General features: G+C 37.2%; 9 protein-coding genes across 9 annotated transcripts; 5 read left to right on the top strand and 4 right to left on the bottom strand.

Annotated features, from left to right (window-relative positions):
• Positions 1-792: 792 nt before the first annotated feature.
• On the top strand, positions 793-2308 carry L201_008107 (uncharacterized protein; the record flags this gene model as incomplete). The annotated part of the gene is made up of 5 exons (XM_066223805.1): positions 793-1107; positions 1232-1498; positions 1601-1814; positions 1888-1948; positions 2029-2308. 5 exons carry the CDS (start codon positions 793-795, stop codon positions 2306-2308), a joined length of 1137 nt encoding a protein of 378 aa, XP_066079902.1.
• A 259-nt stretch (positions 2309-2567) lies between these two features.
• L201_008106 (uncharacterized protein) lies at positions 2568-5349 on the bottom strand (the record flags this gene model as incomplete). The annotated part of the gene is made up of 9 exons (XM_066223804.1): positions 2568-3122; positions 3181-3527; positions 3597-3871; positions 3926-4020; positions 4075-4211; positions 4267-4677; positions 4744-5057; positions 5113-5120; positions 5185-5349. The coding sequence occupies 9 exons, from the start codon at positions 5347-5349 to the stop codon at positions 2568-2570; spliced, it is 2307 nt and encodes a 768-aa protein (XP_066079901.1).
• Positions 5350-5963: 614 nt separating this feature from the next.
• Positions 5964-6631, bottom strand: L201_008105 (uncharacterized protein; the record flags this gene model as incomplete). The annotated part of the gene is made up of 4 exons (XM_066223803.1): positions 5964-6035; positions 6104-6171; positions 6252-6324; positions 6410-6631. 4 exons carry the CDS (start codon positions 6629-6631, stop codon positions 5964-5966), a joined length of 435 nt encoding a protein of 144 aa, XP_066079900.1.
• A 1966-nt stretch (positions 6632-8597) lies between these two features.
• L201_008104 (uncharacterized protein) lies at positions 8598-10389 on the top strand (the record flags this gene model as incomplete). The annotated part of the gene is made up of 4 exons (XM_066223802.1): positions 8598-8889; positions 8979-9231; positions 9314-9620; positions 9697-10389. 4 exons carry the CDS (start codon positions 8598-8600, stop codon positions 10387-10389), a joined length of 1545 nt encoding a protein of 514 aa, XP_066079899.1.
• A 317-nt stretch (positions 10390-10706) lies between these two features.
• Positions 10707-11799, top strand: L201_008103 (uncharacterized protein; the record flags this gene model as incomplete). The annotated part of the gene is made up of 2 exons (XM_066223801.1): positions 10707-11203; positions 11250-11799. The coding sequence occupies 2 exons, from the start codon at positions 10707-10709 to the stop codon at positions 11797-11799; spliced, it is 1047 nt and encodes a 348-aa protein (XP_066079898.1).
• A 392-nt stretch (positions 11800-12191) lies between these two features.
• L201_008102 (uncharacterized protein) lies at positions 12192-14369 on the top strand (the record flags this gene model as incomplete). Its single annotated transcript, XM_066223800.1, has 3 exons — positions 12192-12511; positions 12593-13912; positions 14009-14369. 3 exons carry the CDS (start codon positions 12192-12194, stop codon positions 14367-14369), a joined length of 2001 nt encoding a protein of 666 aa, XP_066079897.1.
• Positions 14370-14770: 401 nt separating this feature from the next.
• L201_008101 (uncharacterized protein) lies at positions 14771-15361 on the bottom strand (the record flags this gene model as incomplete). Its single annotated transcript, XM_066223799.1, has 1 exon — positions 14771-15361. One exon carries the CDS (start codon positions 15359-15361, stop codon positions 14771-14773), a length of 591 nt encoding a protein of 196 aa, XP_066079896.1.
• Positions 15362-16335: 974 nt separating this feature from the next.
• On the bottom strand, positions 16336-16843 carry L201_008100 (uncharacterized protein; the record flags this gene model as incomplete). The annotated part of the gene is made up of 3 exons (XM_066223798.1): positions 16336-16452; positions 16543-16683; positions 16784-16843. The coding sequence occupies 3 exons, from the start codon at positions 16841-16843 to the stop codon at positions 16336-16338; spliced, it is 318 nt and encodes a 105-aa protein (XP_066079895.1).
• A 453-nt stretch (positions 16844-17296) lies between these two features.
• On the top strand, positions 17297-18632 carry L201_008099 (uncharacterized protein; the record flags this gene model as incomplete). Its single annotated transcript, XM_066223797.1, has 6 exons — positions 17297-17325; positions 17425-17495; positions 17670-17815; positions 17958-18014; positions 18121-18326; positions 18485-18632. The coding sequence occupies 6 exons, from the start codon at positions 17297-17299 to the stop codon at positions 18630-18632; spliced, it is 657 nt and encodes a 218-aa protein (XP_066079894.1).
• Between the last annotated feature and the right edge of the window lie 532 nt (positions 18633-19164).

The raw sequence follows: 19164 nt of genomic DNA, 5'->3' as shown, positions 1-19164 counted from the left end.
CCGATCAGATCCGGATCTGAACCCGGAACTGGAACCGGGGGAAAGATGACTTTTTTTTTTTCATTGGTAACAAATAGAAAAGTGGAGGTGAGATGGTGAATATTACGTTATTCCTTTTCTGGTCTTCACCTTAGCTTTGATAAAGACGTCAAAACTCGTTAAGCTTGTTTGGATATCTTATTGGAAGAACTGGCAAGATCGACACAATCAAATATCATACCTCTGATTTGTCATTCACAGCTCATTAAAGTATCTATTACGAAACACGAAACAGGAAAGAAGAAGCAATCACGAGCTCAGGGTTGGCGGTACCAAGGAATCAAGATGTTGGATTTCAAAGTTCTATTCTATGATTTCGGAACTCGGATGAACGAGTTATTGCGCGTCAATTGCGAAGGACTCACCTCCGAAATGCCAAACATTGACTATAATTGTCGTCGTCGATCTTTCGGACCTGATCAATGTTGTTATTGAAAAATACATTTCAAAGCCCAAATTGCGACCAGCGAACAATCTTCATGACGTGCTGCCATCAAGTCCGACTTCTCAATTCGAATGAAAACTCTTCTCGGGCAAAAATGGAGTTTTCGGACGGGCTTATGTGGTATGGGAACGGAAAAAAACAATGTCATTCAAGTATATAAGACCAAAAGGATAGAACAAGTGACGATAAAAGCAGAAGAGACAGAAAAGTTATTATTGAATTGCTTTTCAAACAAGTTACCGAACTGAACACAGAACCCAAAGAAATTCAGCTAAAACACCTCGAACAATAACTTAACAATAATAATAATGGCTATTTCATACCCAATTCCGAAATGGGACCGACCCACCCCAACAACTCATGAATTAAATTGGGCTGAATTGACTGAATTGCCTTTAAACATCTTTGATACTGAAGAAGGTAAAGCTGAATTAGTCAAAAGAGTTAAACATGCATTAGAAGTTGAAGATTTAGGTTTTTGGTCTGTAACAAATACAGGATTTTCAGAAGAAGAAATTGAACATCAATTTGCATTAGGTCAAGCTTTTTATAATTTACCTTTGGAAGAAAGAAAATCAAATTCAATAGATGCTAAAAATGGTGGTTATTTAGGTTATAGAGCTGTAAGTTTTCTTTTCTTTTTTGCGTCTTGGCATTATTGGCTTTTCATACGTGATTTCTGTATAACTCAATATAAAGTTACAGTACTCTTATACTAAATCCAATTTTTTGTTGTTACGTCTTTAGGCATACGAAAGAACGATAAATGGTACAGATGTATTAGATAATATGGAACTTTTAAATATACCAAAATATACAAAAGATTTTTCTGAAACACCAAGACATGAAATTATAAAAGCTCATGAAGCTGAAATTTCAGATTTTCATAGAAGATGTTGGTATGATGTTGCAAGAAAATTATTTGTTTTATTCGCTTTAGCTTTGGAATTACCTGAAAATTATTTCGTTGATAGACATGATTATGAAAAAGTTAGTCAGGATCATTTAAGATATGTAAGTCATTACAGTCCGTACTATATCCTATCAAACAGTATCTATCTGAATTAGGTACCACAGTAGCTAACATTGATTCTCAATTATTTGACGTATATTTAGATGATGTATCACCCTAGATCAGAAGAAGATGATGCTAAATGTAACAATTTATGGTCATGGGCACATACAGACTATGGATCTTTAACTTTACTATTCTCTCAAACTGTTTCTGGGTTACAAGTCAAATTCGCAGATGGTATATACAGAGATATCAAACCTAAGAAAGGTTCAATAGTGGTTAATGTTGCTGATACCTTGAGCTTTATGACAAAGGGTAAGTCAGAATCGTTCATCATCTAATGCTGAGATCCGGACCGTCGTTGATTGTGATGTTTTTCTTCTCTCAGGCTACTTGAGAAGTACGATTCATCGAGTTACCAGACCACCGCCTGATCAAGCACATATCCAGTAAGTTGACTAAAATTCTCCTTGGTCCGTATATCTGTGTATCTCGTGAACTGACCAAACATCTTTGAACTTTTTTGTAGTCGAATTGGTATTCTTTATGGATGTAGACCAAATGATGATGTACCAGTTGTAGTAGCACCTTCACCTTTATTAGAAAGATTAGGCTACATAACACCTGAAGATAAAAAAGTGGATGAAAAATCAGCTGTAACTGCTGGTGAATATGTAGCAGCGAGAGTAAAAGCTGTACATGGTGCACAAACTTATGGTAATGCCCCTGGAACAAAATTCAAACATGGTAATTTGGAAGTTTTGGAAAATTTCGGTGATGCGAAAGATGGTTCAAAGGATTCCATTTAAATCAGTTTGTAGTGATATTTCTTGTAGTGTCTGTCTTTAGGAACATATGTGAAAAATATGGTATATGTATTGTTAACTGTTGCGTTCATTAAAGTTTGGACAAGCCTGTATCATATACCGATATGCAGGCCACTGAGGTGATATACTTTAGGCAAAACACGAACAACGCTCTGTCGGTTGATCGACGGATATATATAGTATTGTGCATGCATCGACATTGGGGTAATCTACAGACTTTTAAATGTCTCCCATAATACATCTAATTCTCATTCAAACCCTGTGGACCGTCTCCTAGAGGATGAATCAAATTCGAGACTATAGCTTCCCAATCTGGCGTTGACATGCTTACTCTACCATCGATACTCTCTGTTCCGCCAGTGGTTGTATTCGCGTCGACGTTGATTCCCGCCTGAATTGATCCAAGAACATCATAACTTGTTGACGCGATATTTGGATTGACGTTTTCTGTTGATCCCGCTGATCCCAATATATTCGATGTAGACGTTCCCGTTATTGTATTTGGATCCAAAGTCGAAGTTGCAGATTGAGGAGGTGGACCACCGATGATAACTGTATCAGGAGGAAGATCTTTGATCTCCTGAGCAGCTTTTTGAGTAGCTATCAAAACTCCACCTCTAGGATGTGTTGGATCTCTGAGGAACGTTACCCCATGTATAACGGTTTCGGGTAATCTATTCAATACACCTGGTGTAGGATTTAAGCCAATTCTACTACTTGTCAGATCATATGATGTTCTGCCTTCCTGGGAAGCCTTTTGAACGCATGCGTAAAGAAGTGAAATCACTTGGAGTTGCTATGAGAGATCATAAGCTATATTTCTTTCAGATATCATTGCACGTGGTGTTACTTACAGAAGTTTGTAAAGGCATTCTACCCTCTCCCCAACCTTCTATCCATCTACTGGCGGTCTCTCTAAACTTTTCTAGTATAACCACGCCATCCCATTCTCTTCTCCTAGCATACGAGTGGTACTGGATTATACTCATCAGACCTAAAGCATATGGCCCGAAAAACAGCAAATCCGCAAGTTCGTCTTGATTCGTTGCCCATTCTAATGATTGTCGCGTTGCTGGGTTGAGATCCGACCAAACAGGGATATCAAGTGATAAGTCAATGTGAGAGGGACAAATGAATGACCAACGCATAAATGGTCGATAAAGTAGGAAGGTAGCCGTAGTATGCAATAAATGTAGTATTCCTATTATCCAAAGCCTGAAGTTCAATATGGCTTTTCGGATGATAGCAGAAGCTGAATACCAGTACTTACCTGATGGTAAACTAGACCAAGATCCGTGGAATCTTAATACAGAAGGCAATTCCTCCTTCCACCTCAACAACCTAAGTTTGACATCCTGTATTTCATGATTCTTAGTTTTATTGATACCACTAGGTCCGTATAGTAACGCTAATACTCTTGTAAGAATCAAAGTAAGGGAGAAAAGGTGATGGAAGAAACTGTTCTCGCTCTGAGCGGCATCAGGGAGATCGTTCAGAAGGAATGTTGGCGATATTATTGGACGAGATCCAGTTCGAGCTGCATTCCTGAGGGAAAAGTCAGCATACATGGTGTCCTGAGCAGTTAATGATAAGACCAACCATTGATCGAGAATGACTGCGCATCGCCATATACGCTGATCTGCTTCAGCTTCAAGTCCAGCCCCTTCTGAACGATCCATCGATAGGTCTTGAGCCTATCAGACGAATGAGATCAGTACCTTGATCGCCTTGCATTCAAACGTACTCACCAATCTGATTGCTCCTGCCAATCTAGTACGAGATACACTTTCTGGTGCAGCGGATCCACTTTGCAGAGCTAATTCATCTACTAAACAAGTAACCAATAAAGTTTGAACGCTTTGTTTGCTTACATCACTCAACGTATCTGTTTTCGATATGAGTCAGCTATAACAATCATGCGAAACGATACTAAATCTCACCTTGTTCATACATTTCCTGTGTGACTATATAATTCAGACAATCGAATATCTCTTTGGGGCAATTACGTCTGGCAGCAGCAACAGCAGCCATAGCATGACACAAAGTTTGAGTGACTTCCGGCATTTCTTCCCTTGTGACAATGGGTATCAATGGACTAATATAGACTAAGAATGTTTCCATAAGTCGATTCACCACCTCAGTCCAACTTGGAGATCTAAGAGCTTCTACGACATGTGAAGGTGGGTCAACGGATGGTGGAGCTTGAATTGGGGAAGTGACCAATATATATCCGTCACCGGATTCAGGAGGACTGATGATCATTGAAAGATTACTGAGTTCATCGTATTCTAATAGATATGTGACAGGTAATGTAGGAGTCGAATGAAGGATATAAGATATTGCAGTCGGACCTGTATGCGAAGCGAAGATCAGAAGCAGCTCCAGTCGACATAGAGTGTTAGGGGATATCAACCTACCTTCTCTTCGCGATGATGTAGTCCGTAGGGGTGTTAAACCCAACACGCTTCTAGCTCTCGGTGTAATAACAGGCGTTGATTCTCTATATTCACTTCCATATCTATCTGGATACATCCTATCGTCCGTATCGCTAGCTTCCACACCTCTAGAGCTTCTGGTATTATCTACTGACCAAACTGCTCCATGAGATTGATAGAATCCATTTCTTATACGTTTAGTCCTTGAAGCTGTTAAAGGTAAGTCAAAGGTGCAAATCAAAGAAGCTGTATTACAAGCTTGACATAAGTCACGTCGTTCTGCTAAAGGTTCACACCTGTTGTTTGTCAATTCTGAAGCTATGTTACGCGAAAGTTGCATGCCGAGCTTACTTGGTTTTCTGAGTGGGGGTTTGAAAGTAAGTAAGCGCAAAGGTTAGGGTATAAGAGTGATCGGTGACTCACCTTGGTCCGACATCTATCGCAAGCTTGTAAGTTCTTCGCCCTTTGTTGGCCGTCTGCTTTTCTTTTTCCCTTGTCTGGGCTTGTTACGATATTGTTATTGTTGTTGTTCTGATCAGATTGAGGGGTTGAAGGGATTCTAGACGGACCACTTTCTGGATATTCCATAATTTTAGTTGATTCTTTGTTGTGACAATCTATATTCAATCCATTCCAATTGACGCGTGTGTAGTGATCTTTGAATCCTTCTTGAACGTTATGATAAGGTTACTCATAATATATTTGAATGAAATGTAAGCACATATATAACATATTTAACAACAAACAACAACCAGGAACTGTATCCCGATGATGCCATTTTTAGCTCCGAAAGGATAATTGCCGAAAACAATGTGCCTGACTTCTTGGTAGATGCTGTCCCTGATAACAAACACACCAACTATTATGGCAGCTCTGTCACTGATAAGTAATTTCACTTGATATCAATTGTACAAGCTCATTACAGCATGTGCGATCTGATGCTTTGGAGAAAGATATCTCAGGCTGAAACACCTCTGCCACAGTATCAGATTCAAAGAGAAAATACGAGTTGCATTTTGGTATATACGCATCTAAGAAGAGAGATGAACTGCAATATCGGAGCCGTAATCACTCGTGCGTAAATTTGCCCAAAGTATGTCTAATATGCGTTTCTAGCGACATTACGATGGACAAAATAGCTCAAGTTGTGACTAATCTCCTCCTTGTTACTTTCGCTTAGCAGAGCAAGTGCCATCAGCAATTCAGGTGTACACGTATTTATCGTCTTCCGTTGTTTGTCCTGCAGATGTTGCAGATTGAGTTTCCTCTTGATACTACAAATGATCATGACCAAGGGGTCAGTCATACAGATTGCGAGTCGCGAAATAGAAAGTACACTTACTCCAGCAGGATCGAAGCTAGAAAACTCGTGATAATCATCAAAGGTCATAGTGGCGGAAGCTTTAGGCTCTGGAGCGGAATCACAGATTTAGTAGACCATCGACACTTGGATATAACTTCTACGAGAAGACAGAGTAGTATTTGCTTACTGGGAGTGTATTTAGCTTTCTGACCTTGTGGAATTGCTGCGAATTGCCCAAAAGCGGAATTTCCTGCTGGAGGCTATCAGGACAATTCAGTCGAGTCAACATTCTTGGTAAGAAAGGATACTGTACAGTAGGTATAATATGCGAGAAATTTGACTTACCAAAGTTGCTGCGTAGGTCTCGCCGCAAGAGTTACAGACACTTGCTCCCAGGTAAGCAGAGTAGACAGGTTTATGGTTCTTGCAACTTGTGTCATGCACTTGGCTATTGTAGCTAGGTTGTTTACCGCTGGAATAATTTGATGCGCTAGCAGATGTACCTGTTTTAAATTGCCAACAACCGTCAACGTTGCACATTTCATCTCCGCCGCCTAAAATCATCATGGTATCGCCATGTTTACAGCACACGGAGGTTGCAGTAGCACTGGACATGACTGAATGTATATAATTGGTCTATTTGGTATAGCGAAGTGAGGTGTTATGGAATGAAGATCAATGCCGTCTATCTAATGAATATTTGCCTGCTATTTATACCTTTTCAAACACACAAGAAGTTTTAGACCCTCAATCCAATGATCAAGGTTCTTCTTTTCTTCGCTGATCCGTAAGCCAAACACCGAGGTGTATGAAAGGACCAACAGTATCTCTAATACACAGCGCTCTGGAAATCCTTTGTGAGGTAGTCATATCGGTCCATCGAGGCCCAGCGGATCGTATCGAGGCAATGCATTAACAATGGACGTTTGAATGACTTTTGTTGGGATGGCTCACAGAGCGGAATAAGAAGATAAAGGGTCGACTCTCATGAAACCTGTATGATGTAACACCTCGGCGACACTGTCGTATTCATGAACGTTACTGCTCGGTGATGTTACTGACCTCACCCTGGTTATTACCAGTAGCCTTAATAGTCTTGACTCTCCGAGTCTGAAAATATCGGAACAGGAATATGGAACTGATAAAACCTTTCAAAGGTAATGGTAAAATGGCGTCTTCGTGGACAATGTGTGGAGTTTGAAACCCATCATTTGCTCTGACCATACGCCACGAGACTTCGAGAGCAACGTTGAGGTTGGATATCTGATTCAATAGCTTCCTTCAAATATACAGTATGACGCTGATTTCGGTGGAGAAAAACAGGGGCAGAGGGACAAAGCTATGTTGGATACCGCATGCGCTTGCATTGGCTATATCTATGATATGATATTCAAATCTTATATACCATATCATAACGTTGGGGTAAGTATTGATGAGCAGTGCTAAAATACTGAATCGAGAGGCAAAATATCTCTGTCAAATTCCTTATCGCCATTGAACTCATAAGCAATTTTAGTCCTATAACTCGTTTTTCCTCTTGGCAAATCGCGATACTCCTATAGTCCGCTTTATCGGTAATTGTCAATATAGACACAACTCAACTAAAATCCCACTTTTATATTCGGACATAGCGAGCTATCAAATGGAATTAAAACAGCTATAAGACAGGAATGATCAGTTGACCTTACAACGATGTGTTATACAGTAGTATCGGATTCAGCCGATGACGAGTTTCATGGCCTACAGCAGAGTCTTTTCTACTCGTGTGAAATATATGATACTTTACAGTCTAGTAGTGAGATAACGATAAAAAGACACCGATCATGCAAACTATTCGAGATATGCGATATGCCTAATAAAGCAATAGGCTATAATACGAGAAAGCTTGGAGATTACAAGCTAATAATAGCTTAAGATAGAGTTCACGTAGAATAGCCAAGCAAAAAAACAAAACTCTTAGCTAGTGCCTAGCGCATAAATTTATCTCTGGAAAGTATGGCATTTTTAGCGACGATAGTGTATGGTTGAAAAACCGCTTATATCTCGTTGGGAAACCGTCATTTCCTCAGTTGCTTCACTTCCTTCTCACCTTTCATAATCTATGACGAGTACTGCACCTGTGGCTGTCAAAAATCAGATCTCAAATCATCTTAAAATAGATTAAAACTTTAATCGACAAGCTTAGCGTGATCCCCTTGTTCTATCCCCTCTTCTCCTCTACCTTGTATAATCTCCTATCACCTACGTTATGCTGTACCTAACTACTCCAAGAAAAGGAGTTTTCATACCACTTATCTCCTACATTCTGATTGTAGAGACCGTTTTCGCGGACAAGCTTAACATTTCAGATATGCGCAGGTGATCATTTATCAACTACAGTCCGTGTCGACGGATTTCCAAGATGATTGATAGAATGAATTCTACCACTTATAAGGAAGATAGATTGTCTCGAGACAAGTCTTTCTGTTGATTCAATAATATATTATCTCACACTACTGTATAACCTCTAATTATATAGTTATTACCACACACGATGGAAGGACCAATGCAAGCTCCTCTACCTCAAACACACGCTGCACAAGATGACAACTTGACATTAGGTCTTGATCCAGATACACAAGTTAACATGCAACAATATAAAGAACAAGTACCACGATGGAAAAGAATTCATCAACATTCATTAACTCAAATGTTGTTTATTTCAGTTCAAGCTTTTTGCGGTCCAGCTTTGATGGATGCTATAGGTGGTTTAGGTCGTGGTGGTTTAGCTACTCCAAAAACTTCAAATATCAGATTCGCTCTGATGAATGGTACTGAAGCTATTTGTGAGTTACCATATCTGAAACAGTTCGCGTTTATCTAACTTATCCTAGTTGCGGTAATGACTGATTTATGTTCTGTTTAAATTATACAGTCTGCGCTTTTGGTGGTGTTCTGATCAACATTCTAGGTGCAAAATGGTGTCTAGTTCTAGGCGCTGCAACATTCCCATTATTTGGTGCATCATACTACTGTAATTCACAATTCAATAATCAATGGTTTTTAATCGCTTCTGGACCTTTCAATGGTGCTGGTATAGCTTTCTGGAATATCGCTGAAGGTACATACGTAATGTCTATTGCTCCACAACAGAAAAGAGGTAAATATTTAGCTCTTTGGATCATCAGGTGAGTCATGTCGAGCCGCTTCAGACTATACGATAGCCTTTACTAATTTGACGTGATTATAAATATCATCAATCTATATTAGTCAAAATGGTGGACAATTAGTCGGCGGTGCGATAAATTTAGCTAAAAACGCAGCTTCGGCTGGAGGTGGTGGAGTTTCACCTTCAACGTATTTACCTTTTATTGCACTTCAAGCTATAGCTCTACCTTTCGCTTTGGGTATTTGTGAAATGCACAATGTAGTTAGATCAGATGGTACAAAGATTTTAATCTTACCTAAATTATCACATAAAGCGGAAACCAAGCGAATCCTAAAAACTTTTACGTCAAAAGTTATTCTTTGTATGACGATGTTTATTATTTGGTCATATTTCTATAACGGTCCATGGGTGAGTGAGACGTGAGACTGGAAATTATCAATGATTGTCTACGAGGCTTGGTTGACGATCGGTGACAATACTTCAGTCAACATACCTTAGTTTATACTTTTCCGTCAGATCAAGAGCATTATCATCATTAATTTCACCATTTTTCTGTATTGTTGGATGTTTCGGATTAGGTATTGTCACAGATTCAAAAGGTGTATCACAAAGACGTAGAGCCCAATATGGATTTTGGTTAGTTATAATATCGAATGTTTTCGTTTACATTTGGTCTTTAATCATGGAAGTTAGATATACGAGAAATGATCCAGGAGCAATAGATTGGTCAGATAAAAGATTTGCTGAATCTTTCTTACCTTATTTCTTTATTCAAACTACTGGTCCATTAGCACAAGTTCATTGTTATTGGTTATTATCAAGTTTTGCTGAATCCGCACAAGATAATGCTAGAAATGGTTCTGCATTGAAATGTATTCAAGCTATTGGAAATTGTATAGCATATGGTGTATCTTCAACAGGTGCAACACCTTTAGTAGGTATGATTTTAAATTGCGCTTTAATGTTAGCTGCTATTCCAGGAATGTGGTGGATCACAGGTCATACTCCAGATAGAATCCCTGCAGATGTTATTGCTGAAGAGATGACCGCTGAAGAAGCCAAAGTTGCAGCAGCGGCAGATGAATCAGATAAGAAGAATATCACGACAAATGTCGCTACGAGAGAAGTGTCATGTCGGCCTTCGCCAAATGACAACGAAGGTAGTTACGTAATATAGAATACTGGTCCCGTTCGCCGATATCTTTAAATTATCAAAGATATCGTTCACGCGTTAGAGATATAGTTGGATGATAGAAGTTTAAGAGCTGGATACAAAGGTGAATTTGGGATGAAAGTCCGTTTTGTCTGTAATTTTTCGTTGTTATCTAGTAAAGTCAACATGTAGTATGAACATAAATGCACCCTATATACAATTGGTTCATCGATTTTTCGGACATGTCTGTAAATATTCGATTTCGCTGTCAAAACAGGTCAATTCAAGCCCAAAATTTCTAATTTGTATCATTTTTATACATTTTTCTCATGCATCACATCATGTATCCAAACCAAAATCACAACAGAGGACCCACCACTTCCGATCTTACCTGTGGTGAAATTAAAAGAGCAGTTCAAAAGGAGAATTTAGGTGCAAGAGCAATTGCTTCCGACATTGGTGTTCCCAAATCAACTGTTCAATCTATCATCAATAGAGGAAAAGCGACTGGTAATTGGGGTGCTTTACCTACTGGACCAAAAAAAGGGACTACTGGTATATCAGCTAGGACTAAAAGAGCTGTCCTGGAAGATCTCAAGGTCGATTTTAATGAATCACAAAGGGAAGTTGCCAACAGATATGATATCAGTAAACATTCAGTCTGTAATATTTATGCAGCATGTGGTCAAAAAAGCTATATTCAAGCTCAATCACCTTATCTATCAGAAGGGCATCAAGCTGATCGACTTAAATGGGCTTTAGACAATGAAAATACAGACTGGAATAGCATAATTTGGACAGATGAATTTACAATGCAAACAGGGACTAATAATAAACAGTAAGTTTAATCTTTATATATAAAATATAATACTGATTTGTTCTAGACGAGTTGTTAGACGTAGAGGACAAAAATATGACCCTAAATACATGAAACCATATTTCAGATCTGGTTGGAAATCTATCTCAGTTTGGGGTGCAATTGCCCATAATTATAAATTTCCATTAGTTAGATGCCCATTAGAAGGTGAAGGTAGAATGACTAAAAAACTCTACTTAGAAAGGATCCTTGAGCCCCACTTGTCCAAACATGTCAATGATTTAGCTGAAAAGGGGAAGAATATGTTGATTGTAGAAGATGGTTTTAAAGGACATCATGCTGATATTTGTAAGGCCTTCAAGAAAGCCCATAATATTAATAATTCAATTCATCCAGCATGCTATCCTGACCTAAATCCGATAGAGAATGTATGGGGGCAATTGAAAAGAATGGTTAGAGCTAGGAAAGTTAGAGCAACTAATGCAGATATGCTATGGAAAGATGTACAGGATGAATGGAAGAAATTAGATATAAATGTGATTAACAGGGAGGTGGAAAGTATGGAGAACAGAAGACTTAAGATTTTAGAGGTAAAAGGTGGTCCTACTAAGTATTGACTACCTCTATGCAAAGTTTCAGAGCTTCAGTGCATGCATGACATGAGTTATGAATTTTACAAAATGTATCATGCTATTCTGAAAAGTGCAAAAATGTGAAGTGTCCGAAAAACGCGTGAACCGATTGTACATACATATTATGCATACGAATGATGACGTCACTCAGTCACGTGTTATTGTGGTGTCCCGCAAATTACAAATTCACTTCATAATCTGTTCAAGTTGAATTTGATCATGAATGGTAAAATAGACAGATATCGATGATTGTAGCTATACAATATGATAGTTCAAGATCATTTCTTCTTCAATCTTTCCTTGCTCATCACATCGTCTCCAAAAGGATAGAAGTAATCAGTCTTTGCACAAAGAGATTGCGAGAACAGACAGAGAAGATGTCATGTTGGACTAGACTGGCCTTACTCCAAGGGGCAGTGTCTTCAAAAGCTGCTCGAAACGTTTCGTCTACTATCATTCAGCGGACACCCTTGGTATCCACCCCTCAAACATCTTTCATCAATTGCAGATCTCAGAGCACCCTTTCCAAAGGCAGCAACAATGATGCAGGAAGCCACAACAAAACCGGATTATCACCAGTTGCTGAGCAATTGAGTAGAGTAGCTGAATTACAAAGTAGGGTATCAGCGGAGAATTCTAAAACTGTTAAACAACAGATAATCGCAGAGTATCCTGATTTAAGGCAGTTATTAGAATAGTGAGTGATCATACCTTACTATGTTCTCCCATAAATCCAATACGCTATATATATGTACTAATACGGTTGAGGTGATTATAGTATCTATGAACCAACGCTACGTACACATTTAACACATGCATCGCTGAAGAAACATATATTAGCTACATCTACAACATCTGAACCAATAAATATTCCGAATGATATCATTAACTTGTTCGATAAATTATCCAATAGAATCATAACGGGTAATGTAGCTAAGAACACTACATACAACTTTCTTCTCGAAAATGGTATAATTGGAAATGAAAAACTTTTGGATACTTTTGGTAGATTGTTAGACAGGAATTTAGTTGCTGGATTTGGAGCAAATACTTTACAACAAGTCAACTGGTCTAATCAACCTGAAAGATCGTCATCGTATTATAATTCTACTGCATCCACTGGATCAACGATATTAAGCCCAAAAGCAGAAGAAGCAGCGCAATCCAATCTATCAGAATCATCGTTCTCATCATTAATAACGAGTAATGGTAAAACACCAATACATCCATTAACGGCAAAACTAGGTAAATTTGAAGTAGCACTAGGTAAATCATTAGAACCACCTTTTGAACCTTTATTCATCAACAATTCAGATTGGTTTGCGTCAAGAAAATTAGATGGTGTTAGATGTATAACTTTTTTAGATTTTTTGATTCCTCCATCACCACCATCATCATCATCATCGTCATCACTGTCTAATAATGATAACAATGGTCATGTAAAATTAGTTTCAATACATTTTGTTTCTAGAACAGGAAAAGAATTTAAATCGTTATCTAAATTAGAAGAACAATTAAAATATTTGGAAAATTTACCAAATTTAGAAGAAAAATATTTAAATAATGATCCTTTAATAATTGAAGAAAGACCTGAAGGAGTAGTGAAGAGATTGGTTTTAGATGGTGAAATATGTGTAATGAGACCTAAAACGAAAGAAGAATTAAGTATAGTTCAAGAAAAAGATGAGGATGGAAGTTCTTTAGCATTATCAGATGGTATGTGGGTATCAAAAGATCCTTTGATAGAAGATTTCACATCAACAGTATCATTAATGAAAAGATCAACTACGATTGAACATTTAAGTTATTTTGTTTTTGATTGTTTATCATTTTCAGAATTAAATGCAAAAACATCATTAGTAGATCGTAAAGGTTTAGGTAAGAAGTTTGAAAGTAGAATTGAAGATATCAGATATTTGAATGAATGGTTGAATGGTCATTTGGATAAATTAAACGTGAAAGAGAAAATGGTAAAAGATTTAAAACAGATCAAAGTGATAAATACATCACAAGTTGAAGAAATGATTCAAAGAGCTTCAAATGAAGGTTGGGAAGGTATCATATTAAGAAAGAATGTTGGATATAAAGGCAAACGATCGTGAGTATTGTGTTATTTATCTTGAATTCATACAACAAAAGGCACGTTGAAAAGCTTAGCTTACATATATATTATTTTATCTTTGATTGTTTTTAGCCCCGATATACGTAAATTCAAAAAATGGCAAGATGGTGAATACGTAGTGAAATCAATCGATACATCTTTAATGAGATTATCTGTAAATGGAAAATTTAATGAATATAAAGCGTTATCAAATGTTTGGATTGAACATTTTGGACATCCAGTTTCAGTTGGATCAGGTTTTACAGCTGAACAAAGAATAAAATTTGCTGAAAATCCTAAAAAAATAATTGGTAAACAAATTACTGTAGAATATTTTAGTGAATCTGATTCATGGCAAAGAGATAAAAAGAGTTTTAATGGGAAATCTGAATTAAAGAGTTTAAGATTTCCTAGAGTTAAAATGATTTGGGGTCAAGGTAAACGAACGATTTAATGAATCTTACGATAATAACGAATGGATTAGATGGACTGGACATTTCGGTTGTATATTTAGTTTATAGATTTTGTATGACGGAACAATCAAGTATCATAGGTGTATCTTACTACTCATCACGGTATCTTTCCGCTTTATGACATAGATTTATATACATGCGATTTATGTTGGCTATGTTTTCTGAAAATCAGATTTCGGAAAATGTCCGAGCATGATTGATAGATTGGATCATATGCTGTATTACCAAAGCCATTATCTAGTACAGAATTTCTACCAGTTCTTCGGTGCTATCCAATTCCTAGGCGATCTTACAATTTCTACCTTTAATCCATCTACACCTGATAGTCTTATCTTTAAGCTCTTAATCTTGAAGATAATCTATCCCTTCAGAATCTCATTATCTAATTATCGCTTGGGCTTTCAGTTGGTGGTTTCATTTTCAAACCTTCACCACCTAAACTACCTAATTTAATAATATTATCTGGTGATTGTGGTTTAGATTCAACTCTTTTCAATTGACCTTGTTTTGGACCTGGACCTCCTGTAGGATCTGATGATGATGTAGATAAAATACCAGTTTCAGCTATTGTTGGATGTGAAGAAGGTTCAATTGGTTGTTGTCCATCCAAATATACTGAATCGTTTAAGGAAGTTTCCTGATTAGGTGATCTTAATGGTTGTTGAGTCATAGTAGTATTAGCTTCTGTATGTGTAAGAGTGGAATCAAGAGGAGGTGACATTAAAGGTGCAGGTTGATTATTTAATTTTGATGGATCAATTGGTGGTGATATAGCTGAAACTTTTCTAGTTTCTTCCAATGTAGCTAATGAATCCGGTCCGACATTTTCACGTGAAATTGTTGATTCAGGTATAGCATTTCCAGTATTATTACCTGATGAACCTAAAGTAGAAGATCCTAGTCCAGAAGAGGATGAAGATGACGATGAGGCAGTAGGAATAGGTTGAGAAGGTACGGTAGAATTAGATGTCATATTTGTTTGTTTAGTGGATCTTTCAATTGTTGATCTATGATCTACAATATATCGTAATAGGTGATCGACGTTGATTCGAGAGAGACGGCAGCAAAAAGTGTGTCTGATGTGTGAATGATCTTGAATGCTGGAGTGAGTCAAAGCTTTATAAATCAATAGTTCTCTGCTGCTTGAGTCCCTATAGTATATATTAGAGAGAAGAAGAAGAAGAAGAGGAGGATAACAATAGCAATGATATAGCATGATACCTTATATACCTTTCTCGCAGTAATAAGTATAGTAGTGCCAAACACTAAATTAAAGGTTCGTACGTCATCTGACAGCAACTGTTCAGGCACACAACGGGATTCCTTATCTGAGACACCCACTTATATCACCATGACTCGGAGGCAGATTGCCTTTCCTCTTACTGATGCATAGTAAAAGTTTATCTCAGTCGTGTGCATAATGTTATGAGAGCACAACTCCTGTCAGGATACGTAGTAACGATTAGTATTTTCTCGAAAGGAAGCCTTTTCACATGTCAATGCAGACTTATAAGAGGGAATTCTTGCGCAACAGTTCTCCCATAGCAACAAGGATATACAAGCTCTTATCGTTCGACAAGCGCTACTGTCAGATGATATGGCAGACCTTCCCTTTCAGACGCACTGACGATAGATGAGCTGCTTTGAAAGAGAGCTCTCGATTCATTATATCACTGGTAACGTCTCCGAATATGACTTGATGCTTGATGGTAGATGATTATGAGTTGCGTATTGAATAGCTAATGTTGTATCAGAGCTGGACTAACCAGTCTAGTAGACTGACGCTTGTATCTGGCCATCGATATGTTATAGCTGTTTTTGTACGTTGCATGTTACGTTATACATCTTGGATAGAGCGGAATATTCTTGAAGATCGACCGCGGAATTAGCTTTACATCCTTCTAAGTATTAGGTGATATTATATATATTTCCATAACTCACCTAAATTTACTCCTGATCTTTCTTAAATTCTATAGGTGTATCTAATCCCACTCTTCTAGCAGTAGCTTTTATCCTTTCTTCTTCTGACATTCCGTGAATTGGGTTATATCGTTGTAGTAGTTCCTAAGAATTGGGGTTAGATCAGTATACATCATGTGATACTTAGGAGCAATACTCCTCGCAATATTATAACAGTTTTGACGTTTAGCTTACAGCATGTATTCTTGATGATCTGAGAAAATCTCTAGTTTCTAATAATGTTCGTGATAATGTCTGTTTATCTTTTGAAGTATCTACTAAAGTTCGAATATGTTGAGATACCGTTGGATTTCGAGTCAATCGAGTTTGTTTAGACTGAAACACAGTATGTAAGATTCGATAATTAGTTCGTAGTCAGGTTATCAATAGAATAGCTTGGGAGAGATGTTTGGCCGATTGAAATTACTAAACCTACCGATAAGCGTATTTCTCGAAGTAAAGATCGGTAAAGATGTGTAATTGGTGTGGTTGACATGATGACTGAAGAGGCAAATGGGAATCTTCTTCTTTGAATGAATCCAAGGTCTATCCTATTTTACTGTGAATCGAGATCGTTATGCGTTTTGCTGTTATAAATGTTTTTCCAGACTTGCCTTGAATGTATTCAACTTTTTTGATCAAGATATTAGAAAGCAACGAGATCATTTCAGTCTTTTGCTTTTTCAGACCTCTCACTAGGTTCATTCGCTAAAAAGCGGGATCAAATTGATATTATGGTGCTCCACACTATTCAAAAGTATTTGATGCCGTTAAAGATATATACGAAGATGAGAAACAGCATGTATGCATGCATGTAATAAACGATTTTTCAAACTTTTTTTTGGTTTTTGGCTGTTATCTATTGACTTTTCTACATCATCAGATAACATTATTATCCTTTTCTCATTGTAAATACTACAATATCGACTTGCTTGAAACACTCATCAATATGTCTCATATACTTACAGATCAAGAAATGTAAGCGATTTCGGTCGGATTGTTAAAGCTGCAACGACTCTGGAAAGGATATGTTTTTTCGCTGATAACGATAAATACGATAATAACCCCCGATATTAGGCTCAGATTGAGTTATAACGATATTCACACTGCTATTCAAATTGCTGCACCTAAGATAAAAGACGAATTTGGTGAGTCGAAAGAATCATAATGCTCGTAACAAGGTAACAATATCTGGTAAAGGCTAGTTGATTGATTGTTTGTGCTATACCTTATCCTTTATCCCTTATCTACAAATATTTCCCTTAATCAATGTACAAATGGTCATCATACTGTCAACAACGACAACCACACTCGAATTATAGCTCCATCATTATTTATCGCTATTGGTGGAGGAGGTTTCATTCCTGCTCGTATACTGAGAACTCAATTAAAACGTGATCAAGATGGTAAAAAGAAGAATATCCCTATTCAAGCTGTTGGTTTAGTATTATATGAAGATATGGGTGGTGTGAGTGAAAGGTTTCTTTTGATTTAGTCTATATGAAATCTGTCTCTCAATTAGAGACTTATAATTATGATAAAAAACCCCTTTTTCCTTATGAGAAGCTTTATAATACTAATGATATCATATCGTGATTCTTTGTTCTTAGGTTGAAGAGAAAGTCGGTACTGAAGTAGTTAGAACTCAATGGCTTGATTTCTCAACTGTAAGTTTAATTTGTTTTTGTTTTTTGCTTTTTGTTTTTTGTTTCGAGATCACCTACTTTTGTAGTTCGTAGATTAATGATTGACTGGTCAAATCATATTTTACAGCTCGGTCAAAATTTCACTCATGGTGGATTATTAGGAAGACACATTTTAGTAGTTGATGAAGTTGATGATACAAGAACAACTTTGACATATACAATTAGAGAATTACAAATTGATATTGAAAAACAATTAGCTCTTGTTCAAGATGAACAAGAAAGAGAAAGATTAAGAAATGAAACTAAATTAGGTATTTTCGTTGTACATAACAAGTGAGTTTTTAGTTTCATTAGTCTAATTTGTTAATAACAATAATAACAATAATAAATTTCTCCTAAAAATCATGTTCAATTGATTACCTATAATTACTTTGATACCATTTTTAAATTCACAACTGACATTTCTTTTCTATTCTTATCCTTATCAATAGACTTAAACCTAAAGCCGCCGAATTACCAGCAGACGTAGCATACTTTTCAGCAGTTGATACTCCAGATATATGGCTCGCTTATCCATGGGAATGTGATGGTGATATTGATTCTCATGATGCTTTAAGAACACATAACCCAAAAATTTAGATTAACATCTTTATGAAAATGGAGATAAAACTTGTCAGTTTCAAATTTACGTATGAATACACATATTTCAGAATCATGCATTTTTTAGATGGGGTATAAATAAGAGCAGCATAATGTCTTTCAGGCCATACCATGATAATTCACTAGTTTGACCTAGAACCTCATTGAAAAAATCGACAAACCGAGTTGATCGCAACTCTTCCTACCTTATCTTCCACTCTACCGATCAATGTGCAACTACTGTAAATACTACTATCGGGGTTACGACTATTTTAGTCTTTTTCTTTCCATTCAACCTACTACGCTGGGCGTATGGATAAAAAGACAAGCTGCCGTACCTCGAATCTCCCTTGAAACATGAAGCGCACGCTTATACTGAGTGTATCATTTTATATACGCATAAGTGCGTGTGCGTGAACTATAGTCGTCATCCTTTTCTCCATCATCTGCTTCCTCAACTTTCAGATGAGCGTACAGCTATGTCTCTACCATGATGAGCTTCTCGTTTAGTGACTACAATCCACCGCACCTG

This window comes from Kwoniella dendrophila, chromosome 11 (genome assembly GCF_036810415.1).
Source record: "Kwoniella dendrophila CBS 6074 chromosome 11, complete sequence".
Taxonomy (NCBI): Eukaryota; Fungi; Basidiomycota; class Tremellomycetes; order Tremellales; family Cryptococcaceae; genus Kwoniella; species Kwoniella dendrophila.
The sequence above is the reverse complement of the archived record's forward strand: the minus strand, read 5'-3'. Positions and strand labels throughout refer to the sequence as shown.